Source organism: Vitis riparia, chromosome 17 (genome assembly GCF_004353265.1).
Source record: "Vitis riparia cultivar Riparia Gloire de Montpellier isolate 1030 chromosome 17, EGFV_Vit.rip_1.0, whole genome shotgun sequence".
NCBI classification, from domain to species: Eukaryota; Viridiplantae; Streptophyta; class Magnoliopsida; order Vitales; family Vitaceae; genus Vitis; species Vitis riparia.
Genome location: NC_048447.1, coordinates 4015653 through 4040718, shown reverse-complemented (window position 1 = coordinate 4040718; position 25066 = coordinate 4015653). Strand labels below are relative to the sequence as shown.

At 38.1% G+C, this 25066-nt stretch overlaps 1 protein-coding gene across 2 annotated transcripts in view; it reads left to right on the top strand.

Annotated features, from left to right (window-relative positions):
* Positions 1-201: 201 nt before the first annotated feature.
* LOC117904387 (extra-large guanine nucleotide-binding protein 3-like) overlaps positions 202-25066 on the top strand; it is a 46261-nt gene continuing 21396 nt past the window's right edge. The window contains exons 1-6 of one of the 2 annotated variants that reach the window (XM_034816972.1): positions 202-360; positions 482-1782; positions 1884-2021; positions 18402-18506; positions 18654-18839; positions 19585-19762. In XM_034816972.1, the coding sequence (XP_034672863.1) occupies positions 718-1782; positions 1884-2021; positions 18402-18506; positions 18654-18839; positions 19585-19762 (1672 nt within the window). In that variant the 5' untranslated portion in view covers positions 202-360; positions 482-717. Of the gene's footprint in view, positions 1783-1883; positions 2022-18401; positions 18507-18653; positions 18840-19584; positions 19763-25066 lie in introns of both variants that reach the window. The other variant, XM_034816973.1, reaches the window with a different exon arrangement.

Here is a 25066-nt window from a genome sequence, read left to right as displayed (position 1 = left end):
GGCATCAAAGAGGCTAATTTGAATATAAGTTTAAAAAAGTGGTTAGATATTACGATTTTTTTTGGACCATTTTGACCCAAAACTCTCATTTCCGTGGCGTGACGTCAGAGTTAACGAACGCTGGTAACGGAAACGTCCTGGCTGACATTTGCCGTTAGGTTGGCGTTTACTTTCTGCAAAACTCTCAAACTGCAACTCGCCTTTGACTCTTCTTCTTCCCAAAACCTTTCTGTTGTTCCTCGACCCACTTTACTCTTTCTGTCTGGTCGCTGGCAAAAAAGGGAAAGAAAAATTGTTGCATTATACGCTCCACCGTAGGGGACAAAGTAGAATAGTCAGAGTCTTCCTAGGTTTGTTTAGGTGGGGTGATGTGAGGCGAGTTGATTTGATTTTTTTCTTTTTCTCGTAAACAAATGTTTTATTTTATTTGTCGCTACTTTTCTTCGCAACCATACACCTAATACTTTCATCTGTTTCATAGAACTGTAATTCGCCTTTGGGTGCTGAGAGATGAAGGAAAGTAGCACGAAAGGGAAGGGAAATTGATGCATTGTGTTTTGTGTTGTTCGTGGATGGGAAGAATGGTCAAAGTCTTGTAGGATTGTTCAGGTGAGGTGGGTGAGTTGAATTTTTCTTTTTCTTCAAAAATAAGGAAAAGGAACATAAAAATTTAACGTCAAGGCAACCCAAGAGAATCATAGGGTTTTGAGGAGGAGAATGGCGTCGGACGTGGAAGGGGAGAAGCTATGGGAGGAGGTTCTGAGGAAGATGCTCCCTGTGGGTGCTCCATTGCCCGACGAAGAACATCTTGATTACTCGATCGCAGTCGAATACGAGGGCCCTCCGTTGCCATATGAAGTCCCTAGAGTTGATCCTTTGGATGTTGATTCTCTCTCTATTCGCAGTTCTTCCATGGTTTCTGTTTCGGCGTCGGACCTTCAGTCGATTCCAGTTGCCGCCCCAATACTGCCGGTGGTGAAGGCAACAAACTATTCGAGGTTCAATCGAGTCAGAAATGGAGCGTCTTTGAGGGAACTACGGAGTCCGGTGGAGAGTGGGCGGTCTTCGTCCTCAGTGTGGAGAGGTCAATTGGGATCGCGGAACAGCGAGGTCGAAGATTCGGATTGCGGAAATGGAAGGGGCGAGCTGTTCAGTTCGGCCTCATCGGTTCAGGATCCAAATTCAGTATCCACTTCGACTCTTGCAAGTTTGAAACCTGTGGCAGAAGGGAGACGATCTACTATGGTGACGTTCAATGTGGCTAGAGAGTCTGAGATTGATGAAGATGAGTTTTCTTCACCGCGGTCTAGTGTTCCTGATGCCACAGATTTGCCAATTATGTTACGGAATCAAGAGAAGGGGACAAGGAAAAGAGGTGTTTGTAGCAGATGTGGCAAAAGGAACAGGTTGAAGGAGAGGGAGGCTTGCATTGTATGTGATGCAAGATATTGTAAAAATTGTCTGCTTAAGGCGATGGGCTCAATGCCAGAGGGTCGGAAATGTGTTAGTTGCCTAGGGCAGCCTATAAACGAGTCAAAGAGGTCCAGTTTGGGTAAATGTTCTAGAATGCTGTCCAAGGCATGCAGTCCTTTAGAAGTTGGGCAGATAATGAAGGCTGAGAAGGAATGCTTGGCAAATCAGCTTCGTCCTGAGCAGCTTATTGTGAATGGGAGACAGCTACGGCAAGAGGAGTTGGCTGAGGTTTTAGGTTGCTCAATCCCTCCGCAGAAGTTGAAGCCTGGGAGGTATTGGTATGATAAGGATTCAGGCCTCTGGGGAAAGGTCAGAATCGGAACATGTTGTTTGATAGTAGTTGCTGTTTTTCATTTTTTTTTGTTTGTTTGTCTTATGTTCCTTTGTTTACTTTTATCTTTGTCTCTCAGGAGGGAGAAAAACCTGATCGGATTATAAGCTCAAAATTGAATATTGGGGGTAAGTTGCAGTTGGATGCTAGCAATGGGAGCACAAAAGTCTTCATAAATGGGCGTGAAATTACGAAGATTGAGCTGAAAGTATTAAAGGTAATCGTGTATTTTTGTGAACCATGCCTCATATACATTTCAGGCATCTCTTGATTTAGGTATTTGGTTGTGAGATGGGTGGATTGTTGTTACTGTTTTGGTCTACTTTGGTCTTATTTAGTTATTAGAAAGTATTTTGCTCACTTTGGTGGAAGTTTCTACATTTGAGTGGGTGTGGAAACTGGCTACTTGTCCTTATGTTTTCATTTATAATTGTCAGCACTATGAGTTTCCTATTAGTTATGTGCTTCCAAATTTGACTCTTTTTAGTGCCCAAGATGCTTTTGTTTGATATAATCTTTTGTTTTGAAAGTTCCTCTATTTTATTAGAGGAATTTAGTAAGTATGCTTCTATATATGCAAGAGTTCTAGAGAATTTAATTAGAAAAAGAAGTGTGAAAATAACATCAGTTTTTCTTTTCTTTTTTTTCTTCTTACGACTTCATTAATTTTTTCTTCTATTAAAACCATTAATTTCTTCTTCTGTGCTTTTATATATAAGCAAGAGTTCTAGAGACCATTGAATTAAAAGAAGTCAATGAAAATTTTCAATGATTGGACATTGCTGCAGATGTTGCTTTCTTTTAGCATTCCGTTAATTGCTTGTTCTAAGTGAAACTCCTAAAAGATGTTTATGAGATTCTAATTTGGCTTGTCTTTCTTCTTTTCTATTTTCTGTATTTTATTTTCTGCAGTGTTTGCACAACTTTTACATGCAACAAGCCCCTACTAAGTCCAATTGTTATATCTAAAATCCAATCAACCATAAAAGTTTATTACACAAATATTGATGTAAGCATATAAGGTTTTATGCTAATCAATTGGCTTTGTAGATGATATGGTTTCAGTCTTGAGGGTTGATGTTGAAGAGATATCTAAATTAGGCCTACCCTCGTAATTTATAGTTTAGTGTTGGGTCTAAAGATCAATTTAGACAAACACAATCTTTTTGGAATCAATATGAGTCGAAGGCCTCTTTTTACCATTGCCTCCTCTAGTGGTTGTTAAAACATGTAATTGCCCTTTTTCCCATCTAGGTCTTTTTTTGGGAGGAGAGATTGATCACTTTTTTGGACTAGTTTTAGATTGCATTTTTAATAGGGTGGTTGGTGGAAGAAAGCCTTTTTCCTTTTTTTTTTTTTTTTTTTCTTGTTCTGATGGGAGGGAGGGATTAAGGTCGTACTATGGGGGTGGGGAAGAGTGTTTAGCTTGCATTCCCACCTTCTACCTTTCTATTTTCAAGATTCAATTGGTATTGCCTTTGGAATTGAGAGAATTAGGTCTTTAAACCAAAGTGTGAAAGAGGTGCTATCAACGCTAGTAAAGATAAAGTTATTGCCTTTTTCAAAGCCTGCCAGCATTTTGTTTTCTACAGTGATGAAGATACTAGCTTTACCAAAGGCTTGTCTAAGGCTAAGGCTTTAGGGAGTAATTAACTTTAAATGAAGGAGATTTAATTGTGGTACTCTCTTGTGAGACTCAGAGAGCAAAGGTGTTTAAAGATGGAATGTTTGGATTCAAAAAGTCCTAAATCTGTTTTGGGTTTTGGGTTGTGAAGGTACTAAAGGCTTGTTTGAGGCAAAGGTGCTTGGAGACCCATTTTGTGAATTAGGAAGGAGATCACTAGCCAAGCAAGTAAGATGCTTTCCATAAGATTCTGTCATGTGTTGGGGGAGTGGAAACTTTCGCCTCCTTGAGAAGTGATGAATTCGAGGCTTTGGAGTTTCCTTTTGCTGAGAAGGTCTTTTTAGCTTTATTTAATGTATGTGGGAATAAAGCCTTTGGACCAAATTGCTTCTTCATGGCTTTTTGACAATTTTGTTAGCATTTTGTGAATGGGCATTTGATGGGCTTTTTTGTGGAGTTCTAAGAATTAAGTTTTTTCAAAAGAAGCTTAAATGCCACTTTCATTGTCTTAGTTCCAAAAATGGGGTGGGGCACTAATGATTTGAAATACTTTAGACCAATTAACTTGACTGGGGGTTATACAAGCTTTTAGCAAAAGTCCTAGCTAATAAACTAAACAAAATGGTGGGTATAGTGGTCTTAGATTTCTAGCATGCACTAGGGAAGACAAATTTTGAATTTAGTTTTGATAGTAATGAGGCTATTGACTGGTTCAATGACTAGTTTAAAACAAAATTTGAAATTAATTTTAACAATACGGTTTTATAGGAACAAAACTTTAAACCAGATTAGTTGTTGTCACTCTTAGTTCTTGAACCAAAGAAAATAAAAAAAGAACTAACAGTTGTATAATGGTTAGGTCGTCTCCATAGGAAACTTAGGATTAACAATACTAGAGGTAGGACTTTCGGTGTGAGTGTAGGAGAAGAAACATCTTTTTGTAAATTTTTTAGGAGAGGTAGGAAACTTAGGAGCTGGAAAGAAAACAAACACAAACTTCTAGAAAGAAAGTCAGTGAAATTCTCTCTCTTAGGCTCACCTCACACACCTGATCCCAATCTAGTGCTATTGGTCTTTGGATAAGCTGGGGGGTTTACACCAATAGTAGGGCACCAATTAACAAAATAATCAACCACCTCAATGAAAGCTCAACTCAGACCAACTACTTTCCGTCCTTGCAATAAGATGATTTAGATGGGATTGTTATCAAGTCAAAAAACTTGTTTCCGGTCTATTAGACTCATGACCATGGTTACTCCTTTTGGTCCTTGTAACCACTAACTCTGTCCTTTGGAGGCTCTTTTTGGTCCTTGTGACCACAACCCTTGGTAGGATATTTTTCAATCATAGATAGCTAAACCATGGTGGGTCAAATTGAAATAGGAGACTGCAAACCCTTTCACAAACTCAGAAGTGGAAATATAAAAATGAAAAGGAAAGGAACATAAACTGAAAGACAACATAAAAACTCAAAAGTAAACTTTATTGAATTTAAAAACAAATTACATAAAGAAGAAAAAAGAAAGGGAATAAGAACAACAATAACAAAAACAAAACTTCCTTATTTTCCTAACATCCCTGCTCCAGTGGAAGAGAATGTATCCCCCCCCTCTAAAAGGCAGAGTGCCCTCTCTAAGAGAGCCTCTCCAGGAAAAGAGAACTCTACTATTTACAATTCCTGTATTTATAGACAGCAAAATCTCTCTTCTCATCATGGCTCCAAAGCTATCCCTTCTGAGCTATGCCTCCTACCCATGCTGGTGATGTAACAGTGTGGCCGCCTTAATCAAAAGATGTTGACTTAGTGTGAATGGTGGCTGCACATTTTCTCTTTTCAGTGCGGCAACATGATGATGTGAATGATGGAATGTTTAAGAGCTTTAGGAGTGCTATTTGGTGTGTAGTTTGATGAGTGTGTGAAGATGGGAAAATGTAGCTTGTGCACAAGTGGAGTGATCAAGGCAATGCAATAAGTTAAGCTTTGGGATGCGCTTTATGGTGGGTGGGAGAAGGCACTTTATTAAGGAGGGTAATGCATTGGTTTATTGCTTGACAAAGTTGCGCACCGATGAATGTTTGATGTGCGCTTAATTTATTGTTGAATGAATGGTTTGCTTATGAGTTGCTAGTTTTGTGAGTACTGTGTAAGTTGGGATGAGATGCGCTTCCTTCTTGGTGCCCTTGAGTGGTGCAAAATCTGATGGAAGTTCCTTCAGTATGCAATAGGAGGTGCGTTATTATTGGACCATCTAGGGAAGGTTCATTATTAGACCATTGCGTAATCTAAGAAGAGTGCCTTAAGTGTGTAAAGTAGTGGCCTCCCTAAGTGTGCAATCCACACCACCACTTAAAGTTGCGCTATTAGAGTGCTTCTCCAAGTGCATAATGTGACTTGCTGCCCTTAGGGTGTGCTATTCCCATTAAACTCAACTTAGTGTGCAATTTCAGGCTCTTGCTCGGTGCACTATTGGTGATAGCATCCCTTACTTATCTACTCTCTGTTCATGAAGTGCGTAAAACATCCTTAGTCCTACAAAATTCTCACAAAACACATTAAAATGAATTTTCCTAAGGCATTAGCAACAAACTAAAGGAGTGGGCTTGTCATGAGTGCCTCAAACACACCAGAATTGGCTCTTTGAGAGCTATCCTAGCGCAAAATTTGAGTGCTCATCATTGACTCCAGGCTAAAAGATAACTCGAGAGGGCTTAGACATTCAGAAGACGTATGGTCATGCTAATTATGGTTTCTTATTGGTGATTTTGGAAAAAAAGGGGTTTTGGCTCTAAGTGAGTTAGTTGGATCAAATGGTGCAGCTCTATGGTGTGTTTCTATATTTTGGTGGATGAGATTCCCTTAAGTATTTTCTAGAGTTTTAGAGGTTTAAGACAAGATAATTCTTTGTCCCCTCACCTCTTCATTATGGCCATGGAGGCTCTCTTTTGCATCCTTATCAAGGCTAAGAAGGGGGTTTTATTGAAGAGTTTTTAGTTAGGGAAGATAAATGGGGTGGAGGTCTCCCACTTGTTATTTGTTGATGACACTCGAAGTGGCTAGTGGCACACAAGCAGGTACAAGCCAATGACATGCTATAGTTGGGAAGATCTTTCAAATCCCTTAGTATTGATTGATGCATCTTATATATGGGGAGTAGAGAGACGATTGACCATCTCTTTGTACACTGTCTGATAACCTTGGGGTTGTGACATAAGCTATTTAGATAAGCTAGGATGGATTGGGTTCTACCTAAGAGTATATGCAACATGATGATCATTTTAGATGTGTGTTTGGAGAGCTCCATTAGAGGCAAAACCCTTTGGTAAATCACTTGTCTCACATTGCTTTGGATTGTGTAGAGAGAGAGAAATGCTAGGATCTTTGAGAACAAGTGGAGGACGTCAGAGGCGTTGTGGGATCAACTTCACTTCTATTCCTTTTTTTGAGCCTCTTGTATTGATGCTTTTAAAGGTATTCCTCTTAATGTTATTTTGCACAATTGACATTCGACGTGTAAATCAAAATGGTTTGTTTAGTAATGAGAGGAGCTTAGTCCAGGTTTGAGGAGATGATATCTATGTATCTTCTTGTGTGGTCTAATCATTTTGTATATATTTCTTTGTATAGTGGAGGAGTTCAATTATGTCTTGATCAATATATATATATATATATATATTTTTTGTAATTGTGGGGGCGATTCCTCATCCTTCTCATGTATTGTTTATCTATATTTAAGGCATCTTTTGTTTTTGATTAGAAAAAAAATTAGAAAAGTTTAAAATTGAAAAGTTTTTACCATTCCTCTAACAACATAACACTATTTACCTTGACTTTATTCAAATAATTCATACTTTTATAGGCATTGACCATTTAATGGAAAAATTGTGTTCTTTTCTTCCTCTTTAAGCCATAATTCTTTAGACTTTTGTCTCCACCAAACTTCTTCCATTTCTTCCCACTTGCAATATTCCTCTATTGCCTTCCTTTTGGCCTCATTCTCTTCCATTGAGAGAATGGTTTCTCTTTCCTTTGCATCCCAAAAGCCAATCTGATTCAAGGGTATAGCCTTGGTGGTGGCAACATTACTGAAAATGTCTCTATTCTAAGCTTGCCAAGATGTGGCTATATGAGCCCATAATATAGTAGCTCATCCACCAGTTTCTAATCAGGTACTTGAACCCTTCTTCCTTTAGCCACATATTTTTAAACCTAAAGGGTGTTTTTTCCCTCCTCATCCCTTCTTCATCTAATAAAAGGGGAGTGTGATCAAATACTGGTCTCGGGCAAAAAAAATTGGGTCAAGTCGTTGTAGTGATTTTCCCACTCTTTAGATACCAAAAAGCTATCCAATCGAGATGAAGACTGGTTATTTGAATTACCACACCAAGTAAAAGGACCACCTGCTAGGGGAAGGTTCCCCAATGAAAGTTGAAAAAAGACCACCTTGTTGTTGAACTTCTTAGGCAATTTCTCTTTTGCTTAAGGAAATGGACCATGTTGAAATCACCATCAATACACCTTAGGTAATTCCAAGGCTCTCTAATATCACATAGTTTTGGCCCAAAATCCTTACTCTCGTCATTTTGTACCGACGTATACATCCTTAAAAACATCCCAATAAAATTGTCTTCATTGTTCCATATCAATTAACTCCATCGCTTTATTGTCCCAAATAATCAGGACTCCCTGCTTGACCTCTAGCATCCACGACACTCCAACTTAAGAATCTACCCACTCCTAGACTCTTCACCATCTGAACAAACATTTGTTTGACCTTTGTTTCTTGTATACACATGAGGTCCTGAGACCTGATAAGGGTTTTAATAACTTTTTGCTTATCCCCCTCATTTAGTTCCCTGACATTCTAAGAAAGAATGAGAAGCTTCATCAACAAAATTTGGATAACTCTAAATTGCCTTTCTTGATCCTCCTCCCTTTGCTTGAAGCAGAGGAATAGTTGATGGAGCACCCCAACTTCTACAGTTCCTTCTCAAATGTAGACCTAATGCGGGGTTTCATTTTGATTATTGATCTAAAGGTTTTTCCCCCTTATTCTATTCACGAGGGCTGGGATTTCATCCTGAAAACAACTGACTAGCATCCCAATGAATCTACAAAATGCTGCGAGCTTGCCAAAACAACTCTCAAGAGAGTTAGAATTCTGCTCTAAAACACCTACACGGGAAGAAGGAAGCGGGGTTCCATCCCTCTCCTAGTTCCATCCTCCAAAGCAACTCCTTTCTCACCATACAACCGATCAAAGCTTTTTTGGTAAGTGCCACTAATGTGTCATCCTTCAGAATCATGAATAGAGGTTGGTTGCCACGTTTTTGAGAATGACACAGAGAGAACCAATACTCTCACAGCTCTTGAACAAACCCTCCCCACCTCTTCCATATGAAGCTTGTTCTCAAGAGGAGAAGAAGTAGAAGAAGAAGAAGAGACATGCCTAAACCTTAAGGAGGAAGGAGGGGGAGGAATCATACTTTGGAAATGAGTGGCTTCAACCACTAGTGCTTCATTAGTGATGACTGTCCTCTCAAAGGGGCATGACACTTGAGTTGACATAGAGTTAGAGAGACTACACACACTAGATCACCACTAGTCCCCTATTGTCGCTAGAGACAAGCTTGCACCTTAAAAGCTAGGTAGCAAGGAAGCTAAGTCCAAAGAGAGAGTAGAGGGATCTTTTGGGTTGAGGAAAGCCTAAACATTGAGAAAGCTCCCTAGTGGGCTGTCCGCTTTGAAGGCATCCAAGCCCATTCCATCTAAACTTTGGTCCTTAGTCAAAGTACCCTTGTCTTGGCCTAAAGAGTAAAACACTCCAACCCTGGCCCTTAATGGGTGAGGATGCCCTAGGAGGGCCTGCCCCTTTGATTTGACCCTCAAATCCTCCTTTAAGCTTAAGGCTTTCTTGGCCTTATTGAATGCAAGGCTTGCTTTACTCTTTTGCCTTCTAACAATTGGCCCACCTTGTCACCAACTGCAAACTTATGCGAGCTTAGTATCTACCTGATTTGTATCCACTATGGCTGAGGCCCACTACTACTTCACCACACCAAAAAAGCCTGCTATTCCTATACCTTTTGCAGCTCCTTGAACCTCAAGAAGCAACACAACATCACTCCCTTTTTGAAGTTGCAGGTTGGACCTTTTCACTGTACAATTCATGATTTTCCATGCAAATCATCCCTAACTTCTACCTCTTTCCTAACAGCTCTACGCTCCACTTGAGAAACCTTAGGAGGAGTCTACAACCATAAATGAATAGAGTAGTAGAAGGGGCTCCCGGTAGGGTTTCTCCAGCTGATGTGTGCCTTATGGAGGAAGCTTCCTAGTACTCCATCTTTTTGCCTCCTTTTGTTTGCGTTTGGGAGGGACAAGACTCTTCTTCTTCTCCTTTCTTTGGGGTGGAGGGGGCTTTGATCGAAGTAGAGGAGGGCCACAGTTGTCAATTTGAAGGAAAATGAAAGGGAGCTGTCTGTAAATCCTCTGAGGGTGTTGTTGGAGGAAGAAAGAAATTTTGAGAAGGGCGATGGCGGGTCTTTCCTGATAAGGGGAGGGATGGGAGGGCTGAGGAAGAGGGAGGGGATGTGGAGTCGTGGAGGTACAGTTGCTTGGCAAAATTTTGTCATTGTTTGGGAATGCCCATCGAGGGATTTGAAGGAGAGATTTTGAAGCTTCTTAATAGAATGAAGAAAAGAAGAGAATGATTTGAGAGGGTGAGCGGAAAAAAGAGGAAAGGACAAAGATCCTCTAGATTTGACTGAGAGCTAAAGAAACTTGAATGTTCGGTAAATTATGGTGGGTCAGGAGGGGATCGAGGCCAGTTAGAGTGTGTTAGATGAAGCTTTGAGTCCTTTCGTGGAATGTAAGGGGGGCAAATGATAGAGACGAGAAAATTGATAAAGGATGTCATTAAAACTCAGAAGGTGGATTTAGTGTGCCTACAGGGAACAAAAATTTAGGAGATGACTAGTGGGATTGTGAGAAGTCTCGGGTAGGAAGATGTTTGGAGTGGGGGGCTATGAATTCAAGGGGTGCAGTGGGGGTGTCTGGGACAACAGGGTGTTACGGATGGTGGTGATGGAGGTGGACAAATTTTTAGTCTCTTGTCACTTCAAGAATTGTGAGGACGGTTTTTACTGGATTTTCACAGGAGTGTATGGACCCACTCTAAAGTTGGATAGAGAAGATTTTTTGAGTGAGCTGGGGGCTATTAGAGGATTGTGGAGTGATCCTTGGTGCGTAGTAGGAGATTTTAATACGATCAGATTCCCCTCTAAGCGTAGTAGAGGAGGTCGATTGTCCTCGACAATGAGGAGATTCTTAGAGGTGATTCAGGGGGCCATTCAAGTTGTTCTGGCTAGGCCGGTTTCTGATCACTCTCGGATTCTTCTTGATGGGGGAGGGATGAGTAGAGGGCTCACACCCTTTAGATTTGAAAACATGTGGCCAAAGAAGGAGGGCTTTAAGGAGATGTTGAGAAAGTTGTGGGAGGGTATTCGGGTTAGCGGGTCAGCTAGCTTCATTCTGGTTGAAAAGTTGAAGGCCTTGAAATCGATTCTGAGAAGCTGGAATAAAGAGGTCTTTGGTAAGGTTGAAACTCAGAAGCAACGTGCTTTGAATTTGGTGGATTTTTGGGACAAGGAAGAGAGTGCTCGTTCATTGTCTATGGAAGAGAAGGAAGCTAGGAAGGAGGCAAAAGAGACTTATAAAAAGTGGGTCGTCTTTTTAGAAGAGGCGTCGTGGAGGCAAAATTTTAGAGAAATTTGGTTGAAGGAGGGGGATAGAAATACAAGGTTCTTTCATCAGATGACTAATGCTTATAGAAGGGGAGGAATCAACTGACTAGAGTAAAAGCCAATGGGAGGTGGTTCACTGAGGAAAGTGAAATTAAAGAGGAAGTGAGTAGAGCTTTCCAGGGTCTGTTGTTAGATCCCGAAGGATGGAAACCCAATATAGATGGGTTGATTTTTGAGAGGTTGGAAGGATTGGATGTGGAAGGGGTGGAGAAGCCTTTTGTGGAGCAGGAGGTCTTTGGTGCGTTGTCAGGTTTTTGCGGGAAGAAAGCGCCTGACCCTGACGGTTTCCCAATGGCTTTCTAGCATAATTCTTGGGACTTTGTAAAGGTGGAGGTGATGAACTTCTTTAGGCAGTTCCATGATTCCGGGAGCTTTGTACGGAGTTTGAATGTAACCTTTCTAGTGCGGATTCCTAAGAAAGTGAGGGCTGAGGACTTGAAGGATTTTAGGCCAATTAGCTTGGTGGGAGGGTTGTACAAGTGGTTAACCAAGGTGCTAGCTAATAGGCTGAAGGGGGTGTTAGCTAAGGTGATCTCAACGTCTCAAAATGCGTTTGTGGAGGGGCGGTAGATTATGGATGTAGTGCTTATTGCTAATGAAGCAATACACTCGATTTTGAAAAACAATAGAGGGGCGATTCTCTACAAATTGGACATTGAGAAAGCCTATGATCATGTGGAGTGGTCTTTTTTTTTGGTGGTGTTGGAGAAGATGGGGTTTGGGGAAAAGTGGCGTAGATGGATAAAGTGGTGTTTATCTACTGCTAGATTCTATGTTTTGGTGAATGGAACCCCTACTGGATTTTTTTAGAGCTCAAGGGGTTTAAAGCAAGGAGATCCCCTTTCTCCTTATGTGTTCGTAATTGTGATGGAGGCTTTCAGCTATCTGCTGAAGAGAGCATTTTTTGGAGGCTTTTTGTCGCCTTGCTCGGTTAGGGGAAAAAGGGGTGAAGGGGTCCAGGTCTCTCACTTGCTGTTTGCTGATGATACTTTGATTTTTTGTGAGGTCAGGGAGGAGTAGTTGACGTGTTTGTGCTGACTGTTAATGTCGTTTGAGGCAATTTTGGGGTTAAGAGTGAATCTGGACAAAAGTGAGTTGATTCCGGTTGGTAGGGTAGAGAATGTGGAAGAGCTGGCTGAAGAGTTCGGTTATAAGGTGGGAAGATTGCCTTCCACTTACTTAGGAGTGCCGTTGGGTGCTCCTTTTAAATCTGTAGCCGTTTGGGATGGAATTGAAGAGAGACTTTGCAAGAGATTGACTATGTGGAAATGTCAATGCATTTCTAAGGAGGGGGGGGGGGGGGGGGGGGGGGAGGACCACCTTAATTCATAGTACTTTGTCTAATTTGCTGATCTATTTCATGTCTATTTTCCAGTTGCCTAAGGCGGTTAGAATGAGACTAGAGTAGATTCAAAGGGATTTTTTATGGGGTGGTGGGGCTCTTGAACAAAAACCTCACTTAGTAAGGTAGCCGATCGTTTGTTTAGATAAAAGAAAAGGAGGGCTGGAGATTAAGAGTCTTGGGACTTTCAATAGGGCTCTCCTTGGCAAGTGGAGTTGGTGCTTTGCAAATGAAAGAAAGGCCCTTTGGAACCAAGTGATTAGAAGGAAATATGGGGAGGAAAGAGGAGGGTGGAGCTCTTGTGAGGCTAGGGAGGCTTATGGAGTTGGGTTGTGCAAAACAATTAGAAAGTTGGGACACCTAGTGACCCCTTCTTTTGACTTTGTGGTGGGTGATGGAAGGAAGGTGAGATTTTGGAAAGACAAGTGGTGTGGAACCACCCCTTTGTGTGAGTCTCTCCCTTGTTTATTTGCTCTAGCAACTTCCAAAGAGGCTTGGGTAAATGAAGTTTGGACAGCTGTGGGGGAAATGGGGGGAAGTTGGAGCCCTTGTTTCATTAGACCTTTCAATGATTGGGAGATGGAAGAGGTGGAAAGGTTGTTTTGTTGCTTGGATGGGAAGAAGGTTAATGTGGGTGAGGAGGATAGGGTGAGGTGGATGGACTCGAAGGATGGCATGTTTTCGGTAAAGTCTTTGTATAGAGCCTTGCAACCAGTTTCTCTTGTTTCTTTCCCTTCGAAGATTATATGGAACTCTTGTGTGTAGCCTAAATTAAGTTTCTTTGCTTGGGAGGCTTCGTGGGGAAAAGTTCTAACCTTGGACCGTTTGCAAAAGAGGGGTTGGGCTTTGGCTAATAGATGCTTTCTGTGCCAAATGTTTGAGGAGTCGATTGATCACCTCCTTCTTCATTGTGAAAAAATAAGGGAAGTGTGAATGTTGCTCCTTTCTTTGTTTGGAGTGTCTTGGGTGTTTTCCTTTTCGGTAAAGGAAACCCTCTTAGGGTGAAGGGGTTCTTTTGTGGGTAAAAAGAGGAAGGCAGTGTGGCAAGTGGGACCGTTATGCTTGTTTTCGGCCATTTGGAAGGCAAGGAATAAAATTGCCTTTGAAGATAGTGTGCTGTCCATCCAAAGGCTGAAAGCTTCTTTTGTGCATTTACTATGGTCGGAGACCAAATTGTGGATAAAAGGGGGTCCTTCGACCTTAATAGATTTTATAGATTGGGTGGGTTCGCGGTGAGGGAGAAGGTTTTTGTTTTCCTTGTTGTTTTTGGGTCCAGTTGTAAGGGGGTGAGTGTCTCTATACTGTACTTCTGTGGGTCGCTATTTTAGCGCCTCTTCGTAATACAATTCTTTTGCTTATTGATAAAAAAAATAAAAATAAATGAATAGAGTAGCATAGTTGGCCTACCATGATCTAAGCAGTTCCCGATATGAACAGTTCTTGACACCATTCTCCCATCTTATCTGATAAGAACTGTTGCCCATTGCAAGTCCCAATGAAATGTAGTGTCTTTATCTAGCCACAAACCTCCATAAGCATCTCCCAATTGCTTGAAAAAATCCTTGTACCATAAGAAGATTGGGAGCCCCACTATCCTAATCCACATTTTCACTACTTGAACTCCATCCCTAATGCATCCAACCTCTGGGGAACACTTATCCAATGTAAAAAACTTCTTCTTAAATGCCCTTACCCCTTTCTTTTGGACCTTTTTAGCTTCAACACCGTGCTTGAACTTAAAAAGGATCAGAGGACCTCCCAATGAGCTTCCCTGGAGAATCCCCATCAGCCCTTAATAATGCTTGGCCCATGCCTTTAGGGAAGGCAGGAATGAGGTCTCATCTAAATAATTACCCCATCTCCCAATTAGATTTCGGCTGAGGGCCTCCATTTTCTTGAAATGGTCTAGCCCCCCTAATTGAATCCGCACATTGTTTCTCATTTTCCATTAATGGTTTTTTACTACATCTACAAAGGAGCCTTCCCCTTTGACCACCTTAGCTCCACTCCCTAGAGGACTTGAAATGTATTAAGCTCCAAAGTTTTTAAAGGCGTTTATAAGATAAGAGGTAGTGAGGATGGCTTCTCCCCAAAATAACTTAGGGACATTATTTATGAACGTTATGGCACGGGCAACTTCTAATAAATGTCTATTTTTTCGTTCAACTATGCCATTCTGTTGTGGGTTTCCAACACAAGTGCTTTGATGAACAATTCCATTATTCTTAAGGTAGGTCCCAAGGATAGAGTTGAAGTATTCACAACCATTATTTGTGTAGAATTTGTATGTGGGTTTGAAACTAAGTTTTGATCATTTGGTGAAAAAATTTGGAGGTGGACTTGGCATAAGATTTTTCCTTGAGTTGGTAGACCCAACATAGGCATGTGTGATCATCAATAAAGGTGATAAACCATCTAGCTCCTATGATATTATTTACTTTTGAAGGTCCCCAAATGTCACTATGAATCATTGAAAACGGTTTTGACATTCTATAAAGTCAGATGGGATAATTAACTCATGTATGCTTGGCTAATTGACATATTTCACACTAAAATAAATTTAGATCTTTATTTTGATAACGAGGGAAATAGTCTTTTTAGATAAGAGAAGCTAGGATGCCCTAATCTTTTATGCCATAACATAATCTTATCTGAAACAGAAATGAGAATCAGAATAGATCCACTACTTAGAGCTTGAGCTTGTTTATTCACCACTTGTTTATGATCCTCTAAGTAGTACAAACCATCACGTTCCTTAGCACAGCCAATCGTCCTCCTCGAATGCAAATCCTGAAACTCACAATAAGAAGTGAAAAATTTAGCCACACACTGCAACTCCCTAGTTAATTTGCTAATTGAAACCACATTGCGATTGAGACTAGGAACATGGAGGACTGAGTGTAGTGTTATATTAAGTGAAACGGATACTGTTCCTTTGCCAACTACAAATGACAGGGAGCCATTAGCCATTCAAATCTTAAAAGTCCTAGGGCATAGTGTATAATTAGTAAACAGGTCATGGCTACCCGTCATGTAGTTGGATGCACCAGGGTCAATAATCCATGACTCAAAAATTGCTGATTTTGTGGTCAGAGCAGATGAGGAGCTACCTTTTTGGGCTATAGAACAAGAGGGAGTAGGACTAGGTTGAGTATTGTGTTGCTGGAATTGTGCCTGCATGAAAAGTTGTTGCAGTTCTGCCATTTGCTCAGTGGTAAAAGTAGAATGTCCCTACGGCTTGTTGTCCTCTACTGTGGCCTGGTATCCTCGTCCATCACCTTGCTTTCTTGGTTGGCAATTTGTTGGTTTCCCATGTAATTTCCAACAATTTTCTCAACTATGATTAGATCGCTGACAATGATCACACCATACATGATTATTTCGTCGACCTCCATGCTGGTCAGGAGTCGAATGCTGCTCACCAGAATTTTGCCGCTGCTCTTCATAATTTGGATGCTGCTCTCCAGAGGCTGAACCACTACGTTTTGTGACAAGAGCAGAGTTTTGAAGCAAGAATTCGGCTGATGGATCCTTAGAGGTTTTGAGCATTTCTTGCCTTCTACTTTCTTCCCGTCTAACTTCAGCAAAGGCATCTTGAATCCCTGGCAAGGGTTTTGTTCCCAAAATACATCCACATACCTCATCTAGGTCTTTGTTAAGACCAAGGAGAAAAGCAAACAACCTTTCTTTCTCCAGTTTCTTGGTATATTTTAATGCTATAATCAAGGCAAGCCCCAGTGTTATCATTAAATAAATCCAACTCCTGCCACAAACCAATCAAGGTATTGTAATAATCTGTCACTGTGGAATCACCTTGCTTCTTCTCCTTGAGTTCAAACTGTGGTTCAAAGAGTTGAGAAACATTGCCAAGATCTGAGTACATAACCTTGGTAGTGTCCCAAATCTCTTTTGCTGTCTTGTAAGAGAGATAATTCCACCCTATTTTAGGTTCCATCGAGTTTACCAGCCAAGTCATCACCATGGAATTCTCGGATTCCCATGTGAGATAACCCTGTTCAGTTGCTGCTGGTTTTTGAATTTCCCCTGTTAAGTAGCCTAGTCATCCCTTGTTGTGAATAGCGAGAAGGACATATTGGGACCAATCCAAATAATTGGTCCCATTTAATTTATGTTGGGTAATCTGCAGGGTGTGAGATTCAACAATATTGCTGGTAGAAACAGAGTTGGATGGTTGGGCAATTGTCTCAGAGGATACTCTAGAGGTTCCATCATGAGCATGGCCAGTCATTGCTATTTTAACCATGGATAATAACCTTTTTTTAGAAAATCAGAGAGTGCTCTGATACCATATTGAGTTGAATTTATTTATTTATTTATTTTATTCGACCTTGTTTTTTCACTGCATCAAACTCTAGTTTATAGAGTTACAACATATGTAAAACAGAAGTCAGAGATAGCCTCTTGGTTGACCTGAAATCTAGGAATAGAACAATAAATTTAAAAATAAGCAACCTGATTAGATAAGATAGTTGCTTAACAAACAAATCTAATATGATCTTATATTAAATAACACAAATTTAAACTAACTAAAAAAAGAGTAGTCTCTAGACTCTCACTAAGGCCTTCTAGGAGTCTCACCTAGAAGAAAATCAATGGAGTCTCACTATTGAGGATTGCAACACTTGCATGAAGAAAATATAATATATTAATATCAATCAATTCATTCTTTGATTTACATTGATTAGCCTTATCTATAGACTCCTTTAAGAAATCCAAAGTCTACTAAGATTCTAATAACCTATCATGATTCTAATTCTTATTATAACATTCAAAGTCTACTAGGATTCTAATAACTTATTATGACTCTAATTCTAATTATCTTATAACCTAATTAGCTAGTCCTAATTTGACTCTAACAAATATTAATCTTACTTTACTTCCAACTAATACTAATTAATTTAATTCCAACTATATTAATCCTAATTTAATTCTAAGTAATATTAATCCTACTTTAATTGCAACTAATATGAATTCCCTTTCTTGATGTATATCTTAGAGATTCATCCTCATTATATTTTCTTTGCACTGATTTGTCATTACACAAACTGTGACATATTGATGGTTGAATATGAGTTTCTTTATTGATCTATCACTCTAAAATTTAGAAGTTGTAAAATAATTTTTTTTCAAACTTTGAGTGGTTTATAAAAAGTTCACAAAACATAGCAGCGATGCAATTTAATCTTGCAAACTGCTTGTCTCATGTTAATTGAGGACAAGACGAGGAATTTACAAACTCTTTGGGATCTCATTCATTTCTACTCCTCCTTTTGAACTTCTTTCTCCACAATGTTTAAAGGGCATTACTCGCATTGTGATCCAGATCGATTGGTATTCGATATGTAGACCAAAAGGTTTGGGGTAGCAAGGAGAGGAGCATTCCTCTCGTTGAGCATTTCTCTCATTGAGTTGTTTTTTGTATATTCCCACGTGGTACCATGTTAATGTATTGGTGTACTTAGTTTTTTAGAGGTTTCAAACATACTTTTTGCTTAGTTTTTTGTATTTTGGGAGGATTCCTCATCCTTCTTCTGTATTTCTTTGTCCATATCTAATACATTTTTTTTTGATCACCAAAAAAGAAAAAAAAAAGTCTAATGTTTAATGCTTAACTTTTATGATGCCTTATGCTTTTAATTTTTTCTTTTAAATTTGTTTTTCCTTATATTCTTATTTGTCTTTTTGTGTGTTTACTTTGAAAATCAATCAAAAGTGTATTTAGGTTTTTCATTTGACTTCTTTAGGGGTGCAGATTATTTGACTGTTATCCCTGAACTTCATTTGTGTTCCTGTTGATTTTCTTTCAGATGGCCAATGTACAGTGCCCTAGGGATACTCACTTTTGGTTGTATGATGATGGATCTTATGAAGAAGAAGGTCAAAATAACATAAAAGGAAACATATGGGGAAAGGTGCTTTTGTAATCCCTGAATATTGAATAACACTTTACTGCGGTTAAATTCAAGTTTGAAATAGTTCCAGTGCCCTAGCCAAAAAAAAAAAGAAAAAAAAGAAAAGAAAAAGCATTAAACAGTTTCAGTGTGATTTTTGCTAGGCAGGCATCCACTCGTTTCATTTGTTCATTATTTTCATTGCCTGTACCACCTGGAATTTTCCAAGGGCCAAAAGAAGATCCAACTGCATTTTCAAGTAGATCTGTGCCTGAGTATTTGGAGCAGGGAAGAGTTCAGAAACTTCTGTTGTTTGGGTTGGAAGGATCTGGAACCAGCACTCTCTTCAAGCAGGTAAAGTTCATATATTTACTATGTTGGTTGCCTATTTTGTATGCATTACGAGAGTGATTTTCAAATGTTCAGTATTTTTAATTGCAGTGTAAGTACAATGTATGTGTCTGATTGTTTGATGATGTCTTCAAACTGCATTATATTTTCTGCTCTCTTCTTTTTCTCTTACTGTTTAGTCTAGACGCTTGTCCATGTGTTTGGAAATTAGTGCGATTTCATTTCCTTAAAAGCCAACTTTAAGGTTTCACTAATGCTATCAATACAACAGGTAAATCAATTTTCTATTTCTATATCCCAGTACTCTTAAATTTGGGCTTATATTTAATATATATATATAAAGTGGCAGTCAGAAATTGTTGTCTCCTATAGTTAAAATAGATGTAGTTTATCTTCTATTTGGCTTTCATATAATTACTGATCTTTTCTTGAATTCAATGGCTGTTTAGGTGGAGAACTGCATTTTGGTATTTGTAAATCTGAGTTGAATTTCTAGAAGCTTGTTAACTCCATATATAATTTTATTAACTTTATAGCATATGCTGCTTGGTTTAGTGGTTAGGTATCTTCACTTTCAAATGGAAGGTTCTTCTGGTTCTGATGTGTAATCGTTTAAATTTTCACATCAGCAGAGGGCTTTTATTTATTTATTTATTTTTTCTTTTGGGGGCAGGGGGCCAGCGGGGGCCCCTGAAAATGTTTCTGTTTTTTACTAGATGACATATCTTTTCTTCTTTATGTGGAGCAGGCAAAGTTTTTATATGGAAACAAGTTCACTCCACAAGAGCTTCAGAATATCAAACTTATGATTCAAAGTAATATGTACAAGTATCTCAGCCTCTTACTTGAGGGACGCGAACGATTTGAAGAGGAGGCTTTGATGGAAAGAAAAAATAATGTTTCAGATGCTGAAGGGTCTGATCCAGGTCTCAATACACACACACACACACACACACAAACATACATATATATATCATATTCTCTTCATATATATTTTTTTTCCAGCATTGCTCTTTTCTTATCTAGTGGAGGCATCAATTTTAATTATCTCAATGATATTATTCTGGTTTCATGTCTTTTCTTTAGATTCAGGACTTTTCAAATTGCCCTATAATGAAGTCTGATTTGGCCATGTAATCATAGCTTGGTCTTTTGTTACCTGGGCAAGGCTGTGGAAGTGACATTTTCATGCTTTTCCTTGAATCTTTCTTGGTCTGTTATGGTTTCTGGCAATGGTGTTTTGGATACGTAATGACTCTGACACACTGATGTCTTTGTAGAATATGTAGATCTGTTGTAAAATTGAGTGATTGTGTAGAGATTCTAATGCCACATCAGACAATTATAGCACTGCAAACAAGTATGTAATTTTTGGTGTTATAAGTGCTTATGAGTAAATATATGTACATGCAAAAGTAGATCATTATAACACTGCAAAACTTAGATCAGTGTAGCACTGCAAAAGTAGACGATTGTAGCACTGCAAAAAGTAAATAATCTGTGCATCTTAAATAATGCACACAACATCTAGTTAGGAAAAGTGAAAGAAAGTGCACAAACTTATATTTAGGAAAAGAGAAAGAAAGAAAGAAAGCAAACATTAGTTAATACTAGAGAAGTTGATAACATCTTTGTTTGTAAAATGTGGAAAAATTCTTAAGATTTTTTTGAGTAAACTAGGAAATAGAACATGCCATGCATGTTTTGCATGGAGGATAACACTTTAACCTTCAATAATGCTGTGTACAACCTATTAATGGTGTGCTGAGGTCTTGGAAATGTTTTGATTTGAAGATGTAAACTAGTTGTAAGGGTTTACCAGAAGATTTTGAAAGAACATATTTGCCGGAATTTCAGGGAACAAAGTGCTAGGATTTCTGAAAGCAACTAATTTAAGGTTGTGGATAGGCTTGTAAGAAAGTAGGGTTTTTAGGTTCAAAAAATAAAGGAAGCAGAGCCCTGTTGTTTATGAAAAGTGTCACACAAAATGTGGAAATAGAAGAGAAAAAGGAACAATAAGAACAAGAAGAAAAGGACATTGGGGAAAGAAAAAGAAATTGCACAGTCATGCCTTAAAATCAACTAAGACAAACCATGACTAGAAATGTCAAGGCTGCGGTTTATGGATTGAACCAATATCCTACTGAAGTAAATTGTAGATGTGTGGTTCTGTACAAAATTGATGAGGAGGTGCATGAGGTCATTGAAACATTAAGGTTCAAGTTAGGCAAGTGCTGCTGGAGAATCTGTGTGATTCTATAACATTTAGAAATCAATGTACAACTTAGAGATTTTGGAAAACTTATAGTTTCCTAATTGTGACAATGTCCTAAACGTGATTAGTTGGGCTGTCACCTGATATATGAGGATAGATAGGATTGTCAAACTCTCCTTAAGTAGTCTTTAGTTGCTTTGTATATGTATTCCCTTTGTGTATATTATTCATAATAACAAGAAATCATATTTTCCCTTAGGCTACGTTTGGTTGGCGGGATATGATAGGATAGGACATGTATATCCTAGGATATTATATCCCATTGGATAGGATATGCATATCCTAGGATATGATTTCCAATGGGATATGATATCCTTGGATATACATATCCTATGAACATGATATTTTAAGGTAGCATATCCCATTGGATATGCTATATTATATTATATTTATATTTAATTTGTGAAATGAACAAAAAATAATATGAAAGATATATTATTTTTAATGTTTAAAATAAAAATTATATCACATTGAAATATTTTTTATTTAAAAAAATGAAAATTTTGTTATGCTTAACAATATTCATGATTAAAATATTTAAACTTTACAAATAAATTTTTTATGTTATGTTACTTAATATATAAAAATAATTTATATATCAAATATTAATATTATTTTATAAATATTTTTTAGTTTTTCTTTTTTAATCATAAATTTAATTTATAATAAAAAAAATTATTTTGTAAAATGAGTATATTAAAAAAAAAAAAAAATTGATCACAAATAAATTTGTTATACATGGGATATATGTATCTCATATCTTACCATGAGATTAACATATCCCATGTGAAAGAGATAAAAAAAGAGAGGGTGGATAATATATCCTATCACTTGTCCTATGCCATGTTTGGTTGAACATAGGATAGGATAAGTGATGGAATAACTTATCTTATCCCATCACCAACCAAACATGGGATATGATATAATATCCCCTCTTATCCTATCCCATGCTATATCCGGGCAACCAAACATTGCCTCATGGTATTAAAACTCTTGTTCTCTTGGAAAAAGTTCTGAAAAACCCTACAACATATCTTCTCATTATTTTTTATTTTTTATTTTATTTTTTGAAAAATTCAACTCTCTAAAAAATCCCTTTTAATTGTCCATTATTCAATCCTTCCCATTATTTAGCCATGCTCGAAACATATGAAGTCAACCTAAAATCAATTTGGAGAGGTGGAACAATACTCGCCAAAAAGGAGTTGCAGAATATTCAATCATCATATTGATTGAAAATTGCAGAAACTACCTATTGTGGTCATAAGTGGTGAAGACTTTTTTTGAAAGGAAATGGGAGATTAAGCCATTTGATGGGAACTAGACTTGCTCAGAATGATCCTACATTTGTTGAATAGGATGAAGAAGATTTCATGATCATCTTAGTTATGGAATTTGGTGTTGCTGACAACAGTGAGAGAGATCTAAGAAACAGTCCACTAGACCTACTCCGCAAGATGCAACCTTTATAAAATTAAAACAAAATCACAACTAAACAAGGTACCTTTTTGGTCACTGAATACCATAATGCCATGAAAGGACTTTGGCTTGAATTTGACTATTACAAAATTTTAAAATGAAGAGTAGTGAAGATGCTGCCATGTTACTAAAGCTTGTAGAAAGGGAAAGGATTTTTAACTTTCTTGTAGGACTTAATGTTGAGTTGGACTAAGTTTGAGTGCAAGTTTTGGGAAGGAAACTCTACCCTCATTGCATGGGGTTTTCTCAATAAGTCGAGCCAAAGAAAGCCGAATAGGTGTTATGGTAGACTCACAACCCACACAAGTTTTGCCATGGTTTCCATAAAAACAAGTGATGAGGGAATCAAGAGGAATGTTGAGGGACAAGGAAGCTCAATTGAAACCATTAAAAATGAATCAACAAGGTTGTTTTGCCACAATGGAGTGTGGTGGTTCACTAAAAGTTTAGAGAAAAAATTGTTCATTTTTTTCCTTAAAGTTTAGGATTACAATATATATATGACTGCTCTTGAGTACATGAAAAAGGAAAAGAATAAAAGGATACAACTGTATGAATAATCATTACCTTGAAAAATATAAAAATAGTAGATGATCCTAAATTTAAAAACATTGACTCCATTAAATCAGATCATAACATCCCATTTACTCCACTAAATCAGAACATATAACATCCCATTTATAGCATAAAATCAAATCACCCTCATATTTTCAGCTTATAATTTTCCATACTCCCCCTCAAGCTGGTTCGATAATGTTTTAACATTTCCAGTTTGCTTACTAGAACTTCAAACAACTACTTTTGAAGGTCTTTAGTCAGGACATTTGCTAGCAATTTTTTTGTAAGAACATATGGCATACATGCTAAACCTTCCCCAAGTTTTTCCTTAATGAAATGATAGTCCACTTCAACATGCTTAGTTCTATCGTATTGAATTGGATTGTGGGTTACGTTAATCACTGCCTTATTATCATAGTATAATTTCATAGGTTTCTCATAAGGAACTCTCAATTCTTCTAATATCCTCTTCAACTAAATGAGTTCACAAATTTCATGAGCAACGACTTGAAACTCAGCTTTTGCACCACATCGAGCAACAATATTTTGTTTCTTGCTTCTCTAAGTTACCAAGTTCCCTTCAACAAAAGTGTAATAACTTGAAATTGATCTTCTATCCTTGTTTTCTCCTGCCCAATCAGCATCAGTATATGCTTCAATCTGCATATACTCCTTTTTGTTGAATAGAAATCCTTTCCCTGGGCTTCCTTTTAGATATGTTATAACTTGATACATGACTTCAAAACATTCTTCAGTAGGTGAATGAATGAACTAGCTGACCAGACTAATCCCAAGTGCTATATCAAGATCATGTATGTGATAAGTATATCAACATTTTTTTTTTTTTTTACCAGAGATAAGTATATCAGTTTACTTACCTAGCAAACTTTGATAGTGTCCTTTATCCACACTTGAGCTTAACTCTGTCTTCCCCAATTTCTTGTTAGGATAAACTGGTGTATCAGTTGGTTCACAACTCAACATTCCTGTTTCTTTAAGCAAGTTTAGAGAATGTTTTCGTTGAGAAAAAAATATACGATCTCGAGACCTTTTAACTTATATACCTAGGTAGTATCTCAACTGACCAAGATCTTTGATTTTAGATTCTTTAGCAAGTGCCCCATTTAATTTCTCCAATTCCATAAGGTTATCATCTGTTCAAATGATATAATCTACATATACTATCAAGATGATAATCTTATTGTCACTTGAATATTTGTAGAACATAGTGTGATTGGCTTGACTTTAGGTATACCCAAGATTCCAAATAGACTTTGTGAAATGATCAAACCATGCTCTTAGAGATTGCTTTAACCCATAGAGAGATCTCTTTAATTTACACACCTTTCCAATTCCAAATGATTGCTCAAAACCAGGGGGCAAATCCATTTGCATTTCCTCCTCCAATTCTCCATTTAGAAAAGCATTCTTTACATCTAATTGTTGTAATGACCAATTTAGACTGATTGCAAGTGTCAATTAGACTTAGATTGTATTCATCTTTGCAATTGGTGCAAATGTCTCTTGATAATTGATGCTATAAGTTTGAGTTTGCCATTGGCTACCAACCTAGCTTTGTATTTCTCCACCAAACCATCAGCCTTGTACTTGACAGTAAATACCCATTTGCATCCTAGTGGTATTTTTCCTCTTGGCAAACTTACCAAATCCCAAGTTCCTTTCATTTAAGAGTCTTCCACGACTACATTGCTTTACTCAGGAACAACTAGCATCTTGTACAAATTTTGGAATCTCCACAAAAGATATGTTGTGGTAAAGGCTCTAAAGGAATTAGACAACCTATGGTATAACGCATATTTAGAAATATGATGCATAGTACCAGATCTAGTTCCTTTCCTAAGGGTAACGAGAATATCAAGGTCATTGGAAACATTAGAATTTCTATTTGAAGAGAGAT